The 19653-nt window shown below is 40.4% G+C and overlaps 1 protein-coding gene across 2 annotated transcripts in view; it reads left to right on the top strand.

The window, feature by feature from the left end:
* Positions 1-19653, top strand: part of trim2a (tripartite motif containing 2a) — a 38253-nt gene that overhangs the window by 10899 nt on the left and 7701 nt on the right. For both annotated transcript variants that reach the window (XM_034688567.1, XM_034688568.1), the window contains exons 2-5: positions 11238-11416; positions 14248-14485; positions 15786-15937; positions 16055-16235. In XM_034688567.1, the coding sequence (XP_034544458.1) occupies positions 11283-11416; positions 14248-14485; positions 15786-15937; positions 16055-16235 (705 nt within the window). In that variant the 5' untranslated portion in view covers positions 11238-11282. The remainder of the gene's footprint in view (positions 1-11237; positions 11417-14247; positions 14486-15785; positions 15938-16054; positions 16236-19653) is intronic.

Below are 19653 nucleotides of genomic sequence, written 5' to 3'. Positions count from 1 at the left end.
GAGGCGGGCTTTGAGCCTCCAAATAAAGTTGCCTTGCCTCCTAGCCAACAGCTACAGTGTTCCTGCCTGTCAATCAAGTCAGCTGTGCCTCTCATTGGAAGACTCGTCTTTGTTGCATTTCATCTGGCCACTGTATTTAAACGTGATTGAATTCTTGTTGACAGATGTGCAGTGTAAACAGTTTCTAACGGCCTTACGTTAGCACATCTGTTGGCTTTAATAGGAGGTCAGTAGTTAGCACACATGCACTAATGCACCCAGGCAGAGCTCTCTCTTATCTTGTGGCACCAGAGTGCACAACTGGCAGATATATGACCAATTGACGCATTGACACAGGCTTCCTTATTCACTCAGAGTGCAGCCCATTTCTCAGTAACATGTAAATTGAACACCACAAACCTGAAACGACACCAACAGGAGCACTATATGTCTTTCATCACACAGTATAATATTTTAATCTTAACATACTCCTAAAGTAGTCTTTATAAAAAGGACTATAGCAGATGTGAACCCTCACTGACCATTATGACTATTCAGAGATGCTGCTTGTTGTTCAGACTTCATAGGGGGAGGGGTGATGTGGGGTTGTTCAAGGGGACGTTCAGGATGAAGGCGTGCCCTGTAATCTCTCATCATCCTGTCCCCAGTGGATGCTTTAGATTAGCATGAGACTGTTCTTATAATTCGAAGGCGGGGCTTATTTCCCTCTCTCTGCAGCATTAGAGGCATGTTAAGGCCCTGATTCCACTGAAACGGAAAGCACTATATATACCGTCGCGTGACATACAGGTGTGGGGCAGCTGTAATAATAGAGGCACCAGATGTTGGATTGTCCCAGGATTTAAGGGTTTGTCATGAAATGTTGATCCATGGATTGAATGATTGGAATCATGTGCATAAACATTTTAGACACACCCTTTGGTTTTACTGAAAGCATATAAAACAGAAGGAGCTTCGAAAACAAGCTGCAACAGTCATCTAAAACATCTATTATGATGATGATATGGTGTTGTTTGTAGTTTTCAGTGTCAACACAGTGAGTTTGTAATCCATGTTGTCCACTCTTGATTATGGGGGGTATAAATGTAATAACTATTTGGGAACTGCTGCCTGACTGTAAGAGTAAACTTCTTCTTCTTCTTCTTATGTAGAGCATGCAAAGATGAAATTAGTCTAGAAGAGCATAAAGACTGGCTGCATGTTCTCTAAACCCTGACCCCCCATTGTAGTTTCAGGGAATGCAATTTTAACCTGTCAATCCGTCTACTTTGACTGAAATATTTGAACACCTACTGGATAAATTGAGATGTAAACTTGAGATGTAACATGCTATCTCCAGGACCTCCTACATTTTTGAGTGAATACTACTATCTGATGGTGTGCCATAGAACTTGACTCATATACTCTGAAGGCCCTCATTACATTAATGTGTAAAACTGTAACTTTGTTCTGTTTAACCTGCCACACTTATGACTTCCTCACCAGTCCCATCTTTAGTCAGTGTTAAATTAGCAAGTTTAAAGCTGCTGTTGGTAGAAATGGTGTAAAAAATGTTGCTTTTTTTCTGCTGGGTTTGGAGAAAAGGTCATAATGCCCACTGGTACTCATCGGTAAGTTGAGTAATTTGAGACTATTGTGAAATCTTTGCGTTTTCCAATGCCTTTGTATCAAGCAATGTTATTATTCCCCTCGTTATGATGGACCAATCAGAGCTATCTCCAATCCTCAATCCTCCTGATTGGTTAAGGGGCGGCCCCTACTACAATCTCCGATTGGTTATGAGTCCAGCACTATCATGACTGCACACACCAATCTTTTTTGGGGGGGTAAGAGGAAATCTGGTTCGGAGGGATAGTGTTGACAATCGAAGTCCCTCTCTCTGAACAGATGTTTACTCTGTGACTACCAATAGCAGCTTTAAGTGCACTTTAAGAATTTAGCATTTAGCTTAATACAATGGTGCTGTTGCTCCAATTCTTGCTTTTGATTTTGCATTGTTGTATCAATGAAACAAATGGGATACAAGGTTTTAATTTATGGCTGTACAGGTGACAATAATGAACATTCAGCCTCAGACTGAGCCAGACTAGCTGTTTCCTCTTGCTGTTTGAGTGCATCAGTAGCCTGAAATTGCATGGTTTGGTGCATCTAACATCAAAAATACAGCAGCTTTGTTTTCACTAAAGTTTTCCAATCTCAAAGACTGCTCTTTTTGAAGGTATTGAAATAGCAAACATTCATTAAATACACATGTATAAAGGAAAACCAAATGTTATTTACTATAGTAAACTTTATGAAACATAATATTTGCCCAGTGGTTCTACTCTCCGCTAACAAAAATACTTAACTAACCAGTGAACTACATGCGACTGGACTTTTGGACTCCTGACCTTACAAACTTCATAAAACACTCAATTATATGAGGTGACACCGAGCAGTTAGTGCAGTTTAGCAGTCCGAGCACCTCAGTCTCTGAATATAAGAGAATATCTATAACCCAGTGGACTGTTCTTCTGCCTGTCCAGATCCATCTCTTTGGTTGGTTGTTTTCCTCTTTCAAAGCGGTCGCTCTGACTGAACTGTGTATCTACTGAGCAGCGTGACACGGCATTTTGTGTGTTTAGAAACAGAGAGATGGTTGAAACAGCTGAGCTCAGAGCTCTGGAAAAAGGAAGTGCAGCAGAGGGAGATCCAGAGTAACATACCACCCACTGCAGGGACTTTGTAAACTAGAACTTTAAACACAGAAATCTATTTGAAAACTGTTTTCTCTTCATACTGGTGAGTGGGAAATTATCTATTTTTCAAATCACATCTTGCCCTAGATTCCCAACAAACAACAGTTAAAGATTAACCTCAGTTAGAGTTGTTTCTTTTGTGAGGATGGGTTGAGAATCTTGCAGGTGCTTCTTTAATGATTATTGCTGCTGACTACTGAGAAGCTGTTTTTGCTTCACGGTAGCCGTTCATGCATCAGGAGTTATGATGTGGGTGTGAGCAGTGAAGTAACACAAACAGGTCAAGTGAGAAGTTCTCTCTGCAGAGTGTGAATGTGTGTGTTTAAGTGATCATCCCTCTGAGCTTTCAGTGTCCTTTGGTGATGTAATTGCTCTGCTGGCTGCTTTGTAAATAGAGGACTTAAAACCCCAACCTTCAATTTTCAGGTCTGCTCCCTTTGTTGCCTTGGGACTGACACGTTGTTCTGTCTGCTGGTTAGTACATCCTGAAAGGATTGAAAGGATTGAAAGTACTGAAAGGCTTGAAAGGACATTTGTACAAACAATCAAGATCCAGAGAGGATGAATCCTATCAACTTTGAAAGCAAACAGTATGCTGGAAATTGTTTTTTATGTGAAAATGTTGCCAGGTTTGCAAAGACATGATACACTTGCATTGTTGTATCACACCGGATACATTGTTGTAACATTTGTGGTTCTTTATGTTGCAAATATCTACAAAACTAATGACATTCATTCAACTAATATCCCCAAATTATGCTACATGCTGAACAAAACTGTTGAACCTGAAGAACATTCCCTGAAACATTGTTATAGTTTGCATGTGAGCATGCTGATGTTAGCATTTTTGTGCCAAAGTACAACCTCACAGAGGTGCAAGCATGTATTCTCCATTGACTACATGTAAAGATGGAAGGTGTGTCTACTTCCTTCTGTTGTACCAAAGTGAAGCCAAAATAACCCCTGAACAGACACTTGCATATTGCGTATTTTGAACATTGAGGGTTTGTGTTGTTGGAGTCATCCTGACACTTTATGCTACCCCAAACAAATATTTAACTAACCAGCAGAATGTCAAAGATCTCTCATGTTATCACAGTCTACAGCAGTACAGTTTTCACTCATGGTTTAGTCAGGATCATTTTCGTCAAGTTATATTTGGTAGTAAGGCTCTGTTCTGAGAGCTATCTGCCCTTCCACTTACATACATGGAATGCTAAAGCCTGTTCATACATCGAGAGCCAAGGCAGGGAGAGCAGCAGCAAAGTCCCCCTGGGGGTATAGGACAGTAGGGAAAGCTCTAAATGTTTTGGCCTTGTTTTGGGGAGCTGTCATGTTGTCCTTTTTTTTAAATACAGTGTATGGTATACTTTTTGTTATATACTGATATTTTTAGATCTTATAGAGATATGAGTTTGACTGGCAGACAGAAAATCAACAGTTATGTTTTTTATTGATCAAAGTGAAAGTGTTTCAACAGCACCAGAAAAAAACAAATTACTTTGTTCAAGCTTTTCATCGAGACCTGTCGGCTAATCTGAAAGTCATAGCATGGTTCAGTTTGTCCTATGTTTGGATTTCTCGTTGAAGAGATGAAACCTCAAGTTCAGATTTCAGGTAGTGCCTTCAGCAAGTCAAAGAGAAAGAAACAAAGAAGTGTGTTGTTTGTCATATGGGCTGGTGGCTAAGTGTATGAACATAATTTGCATTATCCAAATTGCAGTCTGCCTCTATAACCAATAATCAAAGTATCCTGGAGAGTTTATGACAAGACCTGTTGCTATGGAGTAATGTGTTTATTATTAAGGGTACCTCCAAAAATATGTGATAGTAAGATTCTACAGTTGTTTTCTTGTTCACCATATTACAGGAATCTCAGCATTGTCAGCTTTTCCCATTTGATTACTGTGAAAAAAGATTAAGTCATGCATCTGCACTGTTGACTTTTGGGCCATTATGTTTTCCTTTTCCTCCAGAGAGTGTGATCACTTTCTCTTGTTCTGTGTTCCTCTCTTTTGAAGGACTCAATGACTCAGTGGGTCTGGCAGCAGCTGAGATGAGATCACTGGAACAGCCTCAGAGCTGCCAGGCCAAATGAAATGTGTGAAAAAGCTCAGTCCAGATGAATCAAATCATGCTACATATGAGATGGAGTGATAGAAAGAAAAAAGTTAAGGGCTTTACTTGGCATTAGTCAAATCAAGCTTGAGATGTGTGCGAAGCTCATTACCAACTTGTTTTTGAAGTTATGGATGACAAAGCAACTGAAAAACAGTGGAAATCCCCTTCACCTTGTTTTTATAATGGACCATAAAATTGGTAATGTGCTGGACCTTGGTGTGAGTGTGTATGTATCTTTTGGTCAGCAGCTAATTCCATGTACTACTGAACCCATCAGCCTTTTTCTTTATTGTAAATAGTTATGACTCAATCAAGCACTGTGGTTGCAGTTGTCAGTATTCATGAAAAAAACACTATAATTGGCCACCACCATTAAACCAACGTTGGCTGCTGACCCTTCTCTTATTTTAGCTGGCTGCAATGGGAATGGACCAAGCATCAACCTCTGTTCTTAAAATATGAAGCCCATGAAGAAGTCCTAAAAACTGCAGTTCATCAAGAGTCCACTTGAGGCTGCCTGCAGAAACACCAAAAAACAGCATAAACACCCATTCAAAAAGACAATCTTTGCAGGATTAATAAACATGTTTACAGCCTGCTTAAAAAACAATTAGGTCTGAAAATCTAATTTCTATATTGGCACACACTGTACGGGGGGTAAATGTTTTTTAAACTCTGTATTTTTGAAGATATTAAACTTATGCGCTTTGCCCCAAATAAGAACATGGCTGACTTGAAAGGCGGGCACCCTGTAGTTGTTAGTAAAAGGACTAAAGGCTCACCTCTTTACCTCACACTAGCTCAGACAAAGTTAATTTGAGTTCAGCATTTCCAATATGGCACCCGCTGACAATTGGCTTCAAACAGATGGGTGATGTCAAATATACTACATCCATTTTTTATACAATCTATTATCTGTACAATGTGTATTACAGTCCTTTCAATATTAGCAGGTTTTAATCCCATTCATAGAGAAAAACTATCTGAAAGGGTAGAAGAGTTGACCCAGTATAGCTACTAACACAAAAAAAACACAGATTCATCCATCTCATATCATGTCTGCCTTCTTTTGATCCTCATATACTTGAATTTAAATTAATCTGTAGATACTACAGTTCAAAACAAGACCCCTCTGGTATGCCCTCAAGATTGCCTTCCCTTCATTCCTCTCCATTTGAACATTCATTACCCGACCCTCACCCTCACGCCCCCCCCTGGTGTAGATTACATGTAATGTAAGGCCTCTTTAAAGTGAATCATATTGTTCACTTAGGACAAACCAATCCCTGCTTCGTCATCTCTTCCTTGTACACAGTGTGCTGGTATGATGGAGATATTGAGAGCTTTAGCTTCCTCCGGGGGATCACTGTTTTACTGCAGGGTGATGCTTTGCGTTCATGATTTAGGTGGGCTATTTTTGTGAGCACAGAGAACCTCATAAAGTTTAGGTCATCACACACTCTCAGAGGTGCAGTGCAGTAAATGAGATCCTCTATCCTGAAGTCACGCTTCATAGCCCTGTGGACATCTTTATCTTTAGGAAACTAGGAAGTTATATTAAGTTTGGGGTAATGTTAAGAAAGTATGGAGAAAAAACGTACTATACTGTTAACAAGTATGTCACTCATCTCAGTGTTATTGCAGGAATATGTGTACATGCACATTTAAGACTGTCTCTGGTTTGACACCTGTTCATGTCATACTTTTGTGACATCATACTTATGTGTAGGATGTTAATTATTCCTCATTGCTTTTCCTCATATTGTGCCTCTGACCTTCCCTCCATGCCTTTGTATACACAGTGAGTCAGCAGCATGCAGACACCCACACAAACACACACATTTGCACATTTGCACTCAGAAAAATCCCTTTGGCTTGAACTCTATTGGCCTGGAAGGGACCCATAAGTGCTGTCCCCCTTTTTTTTCCTTCTCCTCCCGTTTGTTAGATCATCAACTGTCAGCCAGTCACACACTCCTGATGCTGCACACGCTCGCTGCACTGCAGTGAGCCAGCATTTATTCAGAGAGAGAGAGAGAGAGAGAGAGAGGGAAAGAGAGAGAGAGGAGGAGGATGAATGGATGAGACAGACTGAGCCAAGAATGAGAGTGATTGGAGGAGAGGAAGTGATGAGGGGGAGTAAAAGAGAAAAAAGAGAGGGAGGGGAGGAGATGATGTAAAAGCTGAAATACAATCTGCACAAATCGCCCTTCCTCAACTTGGCTCACGTGTGTGCGCACACCCAAAAACACACCGAGTCACTGTGTGTCTCACTCACACACACACATCTTGTAGGCTGCTGTTCGGCTTGCCGCTGCTACCTGCAGGGAAGCATCATCTGGTGTCAGCGCTGATATGACCTGAAGGAGGCTTTAAAGGAACATTTCTTTCTCTTCACTCACATGGGGCCAGTGTTTCGGTGTGTATTCTGGAGTGGATGACGCCTGTTGATCCGTCTATAGATGCAGCACTGTAAGTCTTCTTTCTGAGAATGCTGTGTGCCTTTTAAGATGCATGTTTGCTTAATCATAACTTGTTTATCTTGGAGTCAGTAAACTTGAAAAATTTGCAAATTTCCTCTGACGGAGCATAAATTCCTCCAACAATATTTCTCTCTCCCATGCGTTTATTCCGCTGTATGCGTACCACATGACAGCTCCATCCAGCAGGGATTCTTCCGCTCAACTTGTGTGCCTCTGATTATGTAAGAGTGTAGGGTTTGTGAGGCTGCTGCGACCTTGTGCACTGTCAGCAAGGGGGCTGCTTCTGTTGTGTCTGTCTGCGTGGATTTATAATCACAGACAAGTTTGATGCTCTGTTCATCTGCTTAATCTGCTCTGTGGAGCCGGTAGGTTATTAACATGCAGCCTAAGAGCTAAGCTTCTGTTTATGCATGTCTGCGACTGCATATTGCTCGTCACTTTGTGAACTTCTGAATGAAAAATAGTGCTTGTAAAGCTGGTTTAGCTTCCAGGATGGTCAAATGTGAACTAAATTTTGGATTAAGTTATCATCCTGCTGCTACCCTACTTTGATCTCTCTGTTTCAAGTGCAAGAAAATTCCTCTGAAGCTGAGTTATTTGGCAACTGACGGCTAAAAACATCCCACACAAGCCTTGCAAAATATTTGGTTGTAACCCACTGACAGCAGGACACCTTCATGATATCATCCCAGGAGCAGTTTCTATTCTTAGCCTTCTGTTTTCAAGCTTACTAGATCACTACATGTAGTGTTACATGCTCTGCTTTCAGGAGGAGGAGGAGAAGAAGAGTAGAGGAGACATACTTCAGAGAGGAGGACATTAAGGAACGGAACATAAAGGAGGAGAAAGAGAGCGTGCACCATAGAAAGACTCACAGTCCCGCAGGGTTTCCTCTCAGCAGCAGAGGTGGCCTGCTTCTGTGCCCCATCTTCAATGTGAGGAGACAATGAAAGCACTGACACACTTTCTTTGTCTAAGTTAGCTGCCAGATAACGTTACAGAGGAGTCAGACTTACACACACCGTGAAAACATGTTCAAGATCAAGCTGGGGAGCAATCACGAACAATCTGTAAACACTGAGCGAAAGTGGAAATAAAGTAAAGTGAATGTTATAGGTCATATGTTGTGTCTCTTGCTGCAAGGAGCTGAACATAGTGTGCCTTGCTTTCACTTCATGATGAAATATTTATCACTCAGAGTGCTTTTTGAGAGGAACATCCACTCCAAGCTGCAGCACGTATTCAAGCTGTGCTGCTGCTGCTGCTGCTGTGGTTCCAATCACAGTGGTTAAGAGCATACAATAGGGTGCCAGATCATTTATCTCTAACTTCCCCACAACAATAACAAATAGTTGTATCTCTACATGCTTCTAAACAATTGGAAGTACAAAATGTATCCCCCAAAACTGATCCTAGTACCTCAAATATCTGCTGGGTATTGAGTCAGAACACTCTGTTACTTACTTTGATATCATTATGTAAGGAACCTCGCTGAGATGAATCTTTAATGCGAGGCAAAAGGAGGCCAAAGATTGCTGAAGGGGCTAAACAGGAACGGATCAAGTAAATCCAAGCTCTGGATTTTCAATGCTTATTCACAGAAACAGGATAAAATGTGGATCAGTCTCACTTGGAAGTACCTCATCCACTTAATAGGATCCAGTGCAGATACAGATCTGGTGGGTCATATGAGCGAAACCATTAAAAATGTATCAAAGAACAGACGTAGAAGGTAGCATACCTCATCAGTCATGACCCTGCGTTAACCTGTATGGTGGTCAGGAAGATTTTGTGAATGTATGAATCAAATTTGCAATAAATGACTGGAATAAACAGACTAATGCATGACTCAGGGTTCTGGTGGGAGCTTAGTTTTTAAAGGGCGTCTGTGGCTCAGCGGCTAAATCAAAAGGTGGGTGGTTCGATCCCAGCAGTTGTCCACTGACATAAGTGTCCTTTGGCAAGGCACTTCACCCCAAACGTGCCCTCTGTGGCTGTGCCAGTGGTGTGTTAATGGGATTAGTTAACACTGATGGGCTCTTTACACAGCAGCCTCTAACATCAGTGTATGAATGTGGGTTGAATGGATGAATGTGACTTGTAATGTAAAAGTGCTTTCTGCGGTCAGAGGAGAGAAAGCACTATATGAATATGGTCCATTTACCTTCTTGGAGTCCCTTGAATATAGGAAATAGGCAACCTTTGTCACGTCTGGGTGTATTCAACAAACTGGATACCAAACCGAGTATCGCCCTGATCTCAGTACTGTGGAGGAAGGTTGTTTGATATGTAATCGAAAGCTCCTGACTGTGTGGTGAGATCATTTTGCTGATTCTTGCTACATTTAGATAAATAAATTAGTTAAATGGAAGAAAGGAAAAGAAACAAGAAAGGAAGAAGGAGGGATATAGTGATGTGCAATTCATTTCAACTTCTTTGTTATAGCAACATGAGCATTTTCAATAAACACATCCCACGCCTGGATTTATAACAACACAAAGAAGAGTCATATTATGTAAACAAGCAGTGCTGTCTCACTCAGCATGGGAACATTTGATCTATTGAAAGATGGACGAGGTATCATGGCTATGCTTTCAAATCCTTTTGGTGCAGTCGGATGAAGCTTGAGCTAGCTATCAGTTACCCTCAGATTGATTGGTTACCATTTAGTGGTGAAAGTAAACAGCTTTTTGGATCTGTTTAGAAATCAGGAGTAACGTGACAAACGGAGGCATTGTGTCGAACATGAGGAGCAGCAGACGGACATAGACAATGAGTTATGCTAGTTGTTTATTGCACTTTATATTATCATCACAATATTAAACAATGTGGTGTATTGCAGTTGTTTCTGTGGAGCAGGCCAGTTGGCATCTGATCTCACAATACTGAAAATATCTAAATCCTGAAATGTCACTTTTCTTAACATTTGATGTTGAAGTAATAAACTGAGGATAGTTCTAGTCTGCCCTCATGTTCTTGTTTTGTTTCTTTCATTTTGTTTTTGTTGTCTGTTGTATTGTTTGCCTGTCGTTTTATTGCACTTGCAACACTTTGCAACTGCCATGTTGGAAACGCAGTTTCACTCAGCTGTATACAAGCTATCCAGATGAATGACACTAAAGTTTGAGTTGAGTTGAGATGAGCTCAGACAGTCCATGAAGTCAAGCTACCAAAATTGGCAATCTATTTACAATGTAATTTAGCAGACGCTTTTCTTTATTTAAACTTCTTTAGACTGCCTACCCTTCCTGCTTCCTTCGCAATCTGCTTTGCAACCCACTTCAGCTGCAGCTCCCTTTTTTTATGCTTTGTCATATGTATTGTCACTAATGCTGCTCTCCCTGCCTTGGCATTTCATGTATGTACATGAAAACAGGCTCAGGCCCAGGCTCAGGCATTCCACGTACACACCTGGAAGGGCAGGGAGCTCTCAAAACAGAGCCATACAGCCAGATATAACTTATAGCAGGAAATGATCATTCTTTATGACTATAGTGATCCTAACTGAACCTCAGTTTGACCTTTGACCCTCCTCACAACCTTTCAAATGATGTATCCGTTTCCACGCTGAGCAGCCGATTGAATTGATGAAAAGAAAAGGGCATCATTTTTGAATAAGAAAAACATCTAGCTGTATTTTTGTATTCTTTTTACCTGCACAGAGGTGGAATGTTCATGGTCACTGTTACTGAACTTGACACTTTGTTTTTATGGTATTCTTCAGCTGGAGGAGCCGTTTATAGTGTCTGTTTGTGTGTTTCCTCTCTCAGTGAGATGGTGGAAGGAAGAAGACACTTTGCTTTGACCCTTGATCTTTACAACCCACAGATTGCCGCACATCTCCGCTGTGTTTGATTTCTACTGTGACCTCACCTCTCTCTGTTTCCCTCTGCAGGGTGCAGGGTAAGAGGAAGAGGGACTCGTATGTCAGAGTTTTGAAATGGCCAGTGAAGGCTCCACTATTCCCAGCCCTGTGGTCCGTCAGATCGACAAGCAGTTCCTGATCTGCAGCATATGTCTGGACCGCTACGAGAACCCTAAAGTCCTGCCCTGCCTACACACCTTCTGTGAGAGGTGAGTGGAGCTGCTCTTAAATAGGAATGTTTAAATCATTTTAAACTGTGTATATGGGACTGATTTGAGAGAGTTTTGGGGTTTAAATGGTTGAATGATTGAATGTTTGAATGTTTTCATCTGAGAGCGAGAGCAGGACAGAGTTTGATGGAGTGGAAACACAAAAGTAAAGTACCCGTTACGTCTTAAGTGCTTAAGTAAATGCACTTAGTTACATTTGCCACTGAGATCCAGTAACAGTAATATCTGGATCTTGTCATCAGTCTAAGTATTGTATGTGTGTATGTGTGTGTGTGTCATCCTCTGTGACAGTCAGCCTTTGTCTCTGACACAAAGAGAAAGTGTGGACTGTGCCGGTCCGTCCTCTCGCTGTGGCAGCTTCTGTAGAGTCATTACACTGATACATTGAACAATGTACAGTAGCTGTTTTTAATTCCCTTCACTTCTCTGTTACATGTGTGGTTAAAGAATATGTGCTTTAAAGTGTGTCCACAACTAATTTGTAATCGTGAAACAGAAACTTCTTCACAAAGGGAAGTGACTAAAGTGCAATAAGCAATAAATCCTGAGTTATATGAAGACATTATGGTTTGACTTGTATAAATGTTTAAAGCTTCCTGTACTCTGATGTGTCTCTGACCACATCCAGCATGATGATGGTTGTCGTAAGAGGAGTGACCACATCCATCAGCGACTCCATGTTGCTCTACTCTAAAACACCAATTTATCAAAGACCCATGTACTTTGTTGTGCATCGAAAACAATGACCCTGAATTAGATTTATGAAGCTCCGTTTACTTTTAAATGTTACCTGTTTAATTAAGCCCTGAAATACACTTAGATGTGCTGTATGCATGTGAGCCTGACTGCATGTGTTTTTTAAGCAGTTACGGGAATTACAACTTAATATTTTTTGAGGATATGACACTGGGAGATTTACCATCACTGTGTCAAATTTTTATTTAATAATATTTAATTATAAGAAGCTTGTTGGAGATGCTACTCGTCATCAGGAAGTCACATAATCACTCAGATCTTTAATTTTAATCAAAGGTGGCTTAATCAAGTATTTTTGTTTGTGTGTTCATCGTGTGTTTCAGTGTTTGTTATGTTTTACTCCCCTCTGTTTACATATATACAAGAAACATGAATGAAAAAGCAGCTCCTTAAAGTACCCAAGAGCATTGACTCAAATATTGTAGACAGTTGCAATTGTGATGCTTTTTTTTTATTGATGTGTATCTAATTTATTCTCCTTTAACAGTAAACTACACTATTATGTGTATTGTTCATTGTCCCTGTTTAATGAAAACCAAAATAAGTCAACTACATATAAACTTACTAAATGCATTACTTCTCTTTAAATACTTAACTTGTAGTATGACCAACTATGAGGTTTTGTTTGTAGATTAAAGCCCCTCTCACTTATGAAAACAGCTGTTTTCAGTAATGTGACTCAGTTGGAGGTTGTTCCTGATTCTCTGCTCAATGAAATAATTGTGTACTCATAAAAATGAAAAACATGTGTATCTTCTAGAAAAAGCAAACAGGTCTCTGAAGTCAGGGAAACAGAATATTTCATCCTGCTGCACTTGATAACAACTCGTGTGACAGCTTCACTGTCTTGTGTCCATAAGATAGCAACACATGTTAAACTGCTACTGTTATAAAACCGTCCTATTACATTTCAACCTTCAGTTTTTGCCGATTTAATTTTTATTTGCTTTGAATTTTAATAGCTTGTTATTTGATTTTAAAATAGGCTATTTTAATGTGTTTCTTGTGTCCTTTCTTATGCCGTCTGTTTGAACTGCCTTGTTGCTGAAATGTGCTTTCTAAAAATACACTTGCTTAAATTTACTCAAGTTGAATTTAAAACCCAAGATTTTAGCTTTAGAGAATATTTTCACTTTTTATTTGGTTACTTAAAGCTCCTGTGGAGAGTTTTTAGCTGGTCTTGAAACAGACTGAAATGAACAGTGATGCCTCTTTATGGCCTGCAAATGCAAACAAGACCAACAGCAACAAGATAAGCAGTTCCTATATCGAATTTTTGAATGCCAGTAACAGCTAGAGGGGGTAGGTGTCAGACCAGCACGCTGAAGAAAATCCTTTTTAAAATGTTCCTCAGACAAAATATTCAGAGTGATTGATACATTTTACTGTCAAAAGAAGACAGGATGTGTTGAGTTTTCAGAAAACACTACCTAAGCATGTACAGGACTAGATCAGCAAAGAGAAAGGAGGTGTTACTTTGTCCACAGGGGGTGCCAAAATGAAGACAAGGAAAAAGTTCCTCACAGGAGCTTTAAGTAAATGATCCAAATATTGCTACTTTTACCTCTAAATCTGCTCAAGAGTTACTACAGAGTTTATAAAGTAATGAACATGTACATGAAAGTACCTTACAGGATCATGGCAGGGTTTGTTTGACTTGACTAAACTGAACACCATTAGTTGAGAAACTTGGAACAGTTTAATCTGCTCTGAGTATTTTAACCACTAGATGGCAGCAGAGAGGAGATTTTTCACTTGTTTTAACATTATCAAACTGATAGACTTTTTAGTTCTAATCAGACAAAAACTCATCAAGACTGGATGTCAAGGGACTTCACAGTTGAATAAAAACATTCCTATATTTACAGTAATACATTTAATCTGCTGTATATCCCTCTCTGTGCACAGATATCTGAGTCCTCTGTCTCTCCTGCTCCTTCTACATAGAACACATTCACCACACCACCTACGTGTCCCTGCAGACTCTCTGTGATCGCTCTCATTACAGGCTGCTCCCACTCAGACTCAGTGTCCCTGCTGCTCTCCTCCTCCAGGTGCCTGCAGAATTACATCCCGGCCCACAGCCTCACGCTGTCCTGCCCCGTGTGCCGCCAGACCTCCATCCTGCCGGAGAAAGGTGTGGCGGCGTTGCAGAATAACTTCTTCATCACCAACCTGATGGACGTGCTGCAGCGGGCTCCGGACAGCTGCAGCCAGGAGGCCGCCGCTCTCAACACCATCACCACTGTGGCTGCTGGACAACTGCTGTCCTGCCCCAACCATGGAGGCAACGTAAGAGTCACACACACACACTCACACACACAGAGTTTCTGTCTGAGCTTTTAACCCCCTCTCTCACTCACACATGTAAAGTACGGTGCTCAACGAACACAGCAGATTCAAAAGTAGTGTGTGTGTGTGTGTGTATGTGTGTGTGTGTGTGTGTGTGTGTGTGTGTGTGTGTGTGTGTGTGTGTGTGTGTGTGTGTGTGTGTCTACTCGAGTGAGAGAGTAAACAGCAGGTTTGTAAGTTATGTAAGACACCACATCAGAACATCCAGCCAAAAACAGAGTAAAGTCATGGCTGAACACACTGCAGAGTTAATATGTGTATTTATTTACAATCTAGGCAAATGCCTCACTTATTTCTTTATCTTCTTTATTCCTTCAAACCAGTGCTTTAAGTGGAAAAAAAGGAGTGCTGGTTCTCCGTTTAGAACTTGATGACGTGTAAATCACAAGCATTATATTCTAATAGAAGATACTAGAAGATAATGCTGATTTTCATTACAAACATTTCTTAGTGTGTCACACAAACAAAGAACCTCTGCAGCTCTGCATCACTGTGCTACTATCCAACTTTTGTGCTCATTTGGAAGCAGGCCAATGTTGCTGCAGTCTTCTTTTTGCTCAGGTTTTCCTTGTTTCTCTGAGACTTCTGAGTTTGACTTTACTCTCCGGCAAAAACGAAAAAGTGAGAGTCATGTAATGCCCGCTAAAGGACAGGACGGGTCATGTTTTGAGGTGCTATTATGAATCACCAAGAGAAACTGTGATATAGAGAGGACAGGAAAGGGTACAGGCAGCTGGTAAAAAGTCCTGGTATGCCAACAAAAGTCCCAGTATGCCCACTGAAAGCCCTGCTCATAAAAATGTCTTATTCACATTACTTTCTGTTTATTTAATTTCCTAACATTGGCATGATCAGAAGTGTGCCTCTGGTGAAGCAAAGCAAATGTCATGCCAGAAAATTCTTGTGAATTTATTCAAAATTAAATTAAACTGAAGTGAAAATAAGTCTGCAGCCGGCAACATGCCGTACAAAACTTATAAGGCTGAGTGCAGGCACAGTGGTGCTTTGTGCTTTGTGCTAACAGCATGCTAACATGTACAAACTGACAATGCTAACATGTAGGTTTTCAGAATGTATGATGTTGTGCATGTGTGTGGTGTTATTTTAGCATATTTAGTCCATACCAAATAATACTGAAATCCGACTGCCGTTAACAAACGCTTCACATGTGGCTAAAACATGTTGGACTAAACCTCTAACCTGGATCTGAATCTGATCTGTATTCTTTCCTGCTACTCAGGTCATGGAGTTTTACTGTCCACCCTGTGAGACGGCCATGTGTCAGGAGTGTACGAGCGGAGAACACGGAGAACACCCAACTGTGCCTCTGAAAGACGTCGTGGAACAACACAAGGCGTCATTACAGGACCAGCTCGACTCAGTCAAGAAGAGGTACCACAGAACTTCAATATTTCTGCATATCACTCCTGATAGTCTGAGTCATCATAAGACTATTTACATGCTACGTTTAAAGTTTTTGCTTATTCTGTTTTCCTCTGTTGCCTCCAGGCTGCCAGAGATCGACTCAGCCCTGCTGACACTGTCAGAGATCCTGCAGCAGCTGACCAATCAGAAGAGCTCCATTGAAGATGACATACACACAACGTTTGATGAGCTGCAGAAGACTCTGAATGTGCGCAAGAGCGTTTTACTCATGGAGCTGGAGGTCAACTACGGCCTCAAGCAGAAGGTAAACTAACATCGTCTCACAGAAAGGAGACTTAAGTTTACTCCAAAACACATGCAAAGGCTAGTTTAAGTGCTGGGCTTGCAAGCTATACTATATAAAACATCAACACAGTGTAGGTGACATCACCCATTGGTTTCTGTAGAGGCTTTATGAGCCCAAAGATGGAGGTTGCCATACATAAAATGCTGAATCCAACTTTCTACAACTCTAAACACTGATAAAGAGGTGGAGTTGAAGCCATAGCCTTGCTGCCTGCCAAACAACTACAACGCAGTCACCTTATGCCAAATCATGCAAACCTCTTAAACCTAGCCAAGATGTGTTATTAACCCCGTACAGTTGTCAGACAGAACAAAACAGTTTTTTGTACTGGATTGTAAACACTTGTAAGAATTGGGTCAAATGCTGTTTCCCTGGTTTTTGGAGCATGCCTCAAGTGGACACTGAAGGAACTGCGCTTTTTTTTGCAAGTCTGCATCAGCTTCACTTTTTAACACTGGAAGCTAATGCTTGGAGTAGACGTGAGCAATCTTGCTGGGGTCAAGAAATATTGTTGTGTTATTTCTAACCTGGATAGAGCACTTTGTAGCTGTTATCAACCCCTTAAAGGAGCTGCATTAACACAAGTATAGTAGCAGCCCCCTAGTGGGCTGTAAAGGTATTGAATGTGGGCTAAGAATGGCCATCAATAAGAAGACTTCATTTTCAACTTTTTACAGTCCTTCTAGCTATTATTCATTTTTTGTTTGCTCAATGATTATTTTATTCACATTGTATTGTTTTAGACCCAATTTTACATGGAATTTTCCTGTTAATAACTTTTTATATATATCCGAAATTTCATTTTTATGTCATATAGTGAAACTGAGTTGTCTGATAAGAGGTTTGGGTGAGCACTAGAAAACTTTGAGCTAAACAAAAGAGAGCTGCAGCATTCTTAGTTTAGTGAATACCTGTTTTACAGAGTTTTTGAGGTGCATATAAGAAAGTAAATGATTGACTTACATTTAAAATGAACATAACATTAACCCAACTGCAGTCACAGACCACTCATCAGGCTGTTTTTGCTGATCTATGTGTCAGAGGGCTCAGATGGTCTGATAGGTGATTAACAGGGAGATGGATTGAGGGTTGGGGAATACAACACCACCCATATCCAGACAACCAATCACGCGCTCTGGTTATGAGTAAACTGACGCCCCCTCAGGGAGCTGTGTCATATGGGTCACTAATGATTTACAACGGAGTGGCTGGTGTGCCGTCAAAACGCTGAACCCGAGGGGAAGTCAGACATGAGGGACTCAGCTGTGTTGTTGCTTGAAGCTAGATGGAGCCAGTGCACTGAATGTACAGTTGGGATGATTTGGGTGTGTCATGTGCAGAGAGAGGACACAGAACAGCTCTGCTCTTCATGCTGTAGAGACAAGACACTACTCTCTATTTTACTCTGAAGCTCGATTTTTACAGTTTGCGCGGACAGTTACTTTGTTACAAAGAGAAAGAGAGAGTGGAAGTTGTTGGAAGGAGACATTTGACTCCAGTTTGAGATAAATGGATAAATGGCCTCTGTTGTTGTTGAAGAGGAGGAGTGTGATGGCCAGATTGGGGTGAGTCTGTCCTTGTTCTTTCATCAGGGTGAAGTCATGTCTCAGTTACAGAGAGAAATGTTGAGAAATGTTGAAAAGTTTGAGTAAATCAGCGACAAAGACCTTCTTGAAAGCGTTAAACTCTAGCAGACAGAGAGATTGTATGATCTAAATGTGACTTGTGGTATCCCATTAAAAGCTAAAATAGTAACTCTAACATGCTAATGACTGACTCATGATGATATAATGCTGCAATCTTTTCAGGATGCATCATAGATTCCTGTTATTCATGCTTACAAAAACTGTCATTTAAGTATGATTTTAAGTAGCAATTCAACCCACTATGGATGATCTGTTAAATTATGTTGTGTGGTGATTTAAAGGCGATCACATCAGCTGCTTACATGAGAAAGTGTGTTTTAACTCTTTCATTTGAACACACTCTTAAAACAGCAGCACCTGTTCCCATAGAAATAGGAAGTTGTTATTCTCAAACTGGATGATGGATTACCAAACTGTGTTTTTAGGTCACAACTTTGAGCTTGGGGACAGTAAAGTATGGTTTTATTAAAGCCATTATCTGATCATTTTGACTAGGGTTGCAAAATTCCAGGAATTTTCAAAGTTGGAAACTTTCAATGGGAATTAATAGGAATTTATGGGAATAAATCAGGAATTTACTAAATTGAAGGTTGGCTCTTAATAAGGAACTTAAATATAGATGGGGAAAATATATTTTAGCATAACCCTAACTAAAACAACCAGATTTCATGCAAGTACAGTTGAATATCTATGCTATTCCTCAATCACATGCACATAGCACACTGCTAACTGCAGGGCTATTGAGACCACGCCCCCTACATGCACTGTGCATTCCTCCATCACATGCACAGATGATTTCTAGAATCCTGCAGAGGCTTGAGAAGCTTGAGGGAAGATACTTTTTTATTTGCATGTTGAATGGGACTTTTTTTGGAGGGAGAGGGGCTCTTTTCTTTTAACATTTTGAATGGGACTTTGTTGGGATTGCATTTTTGTTAATTTTTGAATGGGTTGGGTCGGGGGGATGAGTAATATTTAACTCAACATTCATGTTTTTGTTCTTCAATGAAAGAATTGATTGTTCAATAAAATATTTAACACTTGATAAAGTTCTACTTACAAATAAATCTGTTTTAATTGTATTATTTTGGATGGATGTCTGCTTATAGCAAAACATATTTATGCTTGGATATGATACCTTTCCATTAAATTACCCTCAATTCACAGTTAATTCCCATAAATTCCGATAATTCCCTTGGAAAGTTTCCAATTTGGAATATTTCCAAAATTACCCAGCCTAACTTCCCATGGAAATTTACCGAAAATTGTCCACCCCTTTGCAACCTTAATTTTGACATATTGCACAGAGAAGAATCATGCATGTAACATCTAGCAAGTATCAGCTTATAAGAACAGACTGACAAATTATGAACATCAGCATCACTACGTAGAGGGTTTCTGTTGAACGGTAGCTTATGTCTGTCTTAACTATCAGCGTACATTTGTATGTCCTTAAACAGATAATGTGTTACTTTCTAACACACTAAATTAGCTTACATCACATTCACTGCAAGTCATAGTTGGTGTTTTGTTTTTTGGTCTTCAACTCCTACATGCCTCTTATGCAACTCCTGAAGCTTGTTGGGATTAATGTGTGGGCTCTTAATGTGGAAGGACGTCCCTCAGCTGTTCCCAACCTGGGGTTTTAGACCCACACAGATCAGTTGAGGCTGTTGGGTAATGAAATAATAAAGAGATGATGTTTTTACTTTGTGAATGTTTAACTGAAA

The sequence above is a fragment of the Notolabrus celidotus genome, chromosome 7, assembly GCF_009762535.1.
Source record: "Notolabrus celidotus isolate fNotCel1 chromosome 7, fNotCel1.pri, whole genome shotgun sequence".
Classification (NCBI taxonomy): Eukaryota; Metazoa; Chordata; class Actinopteri; order Labriformes; family Labridae; genus Notolabrus; species Notolabrus celidotus.
Note: the sequence above shows the minus strand (reverse complement) of the source record. Positions and strands in the feature narration are given on the sequence as shown.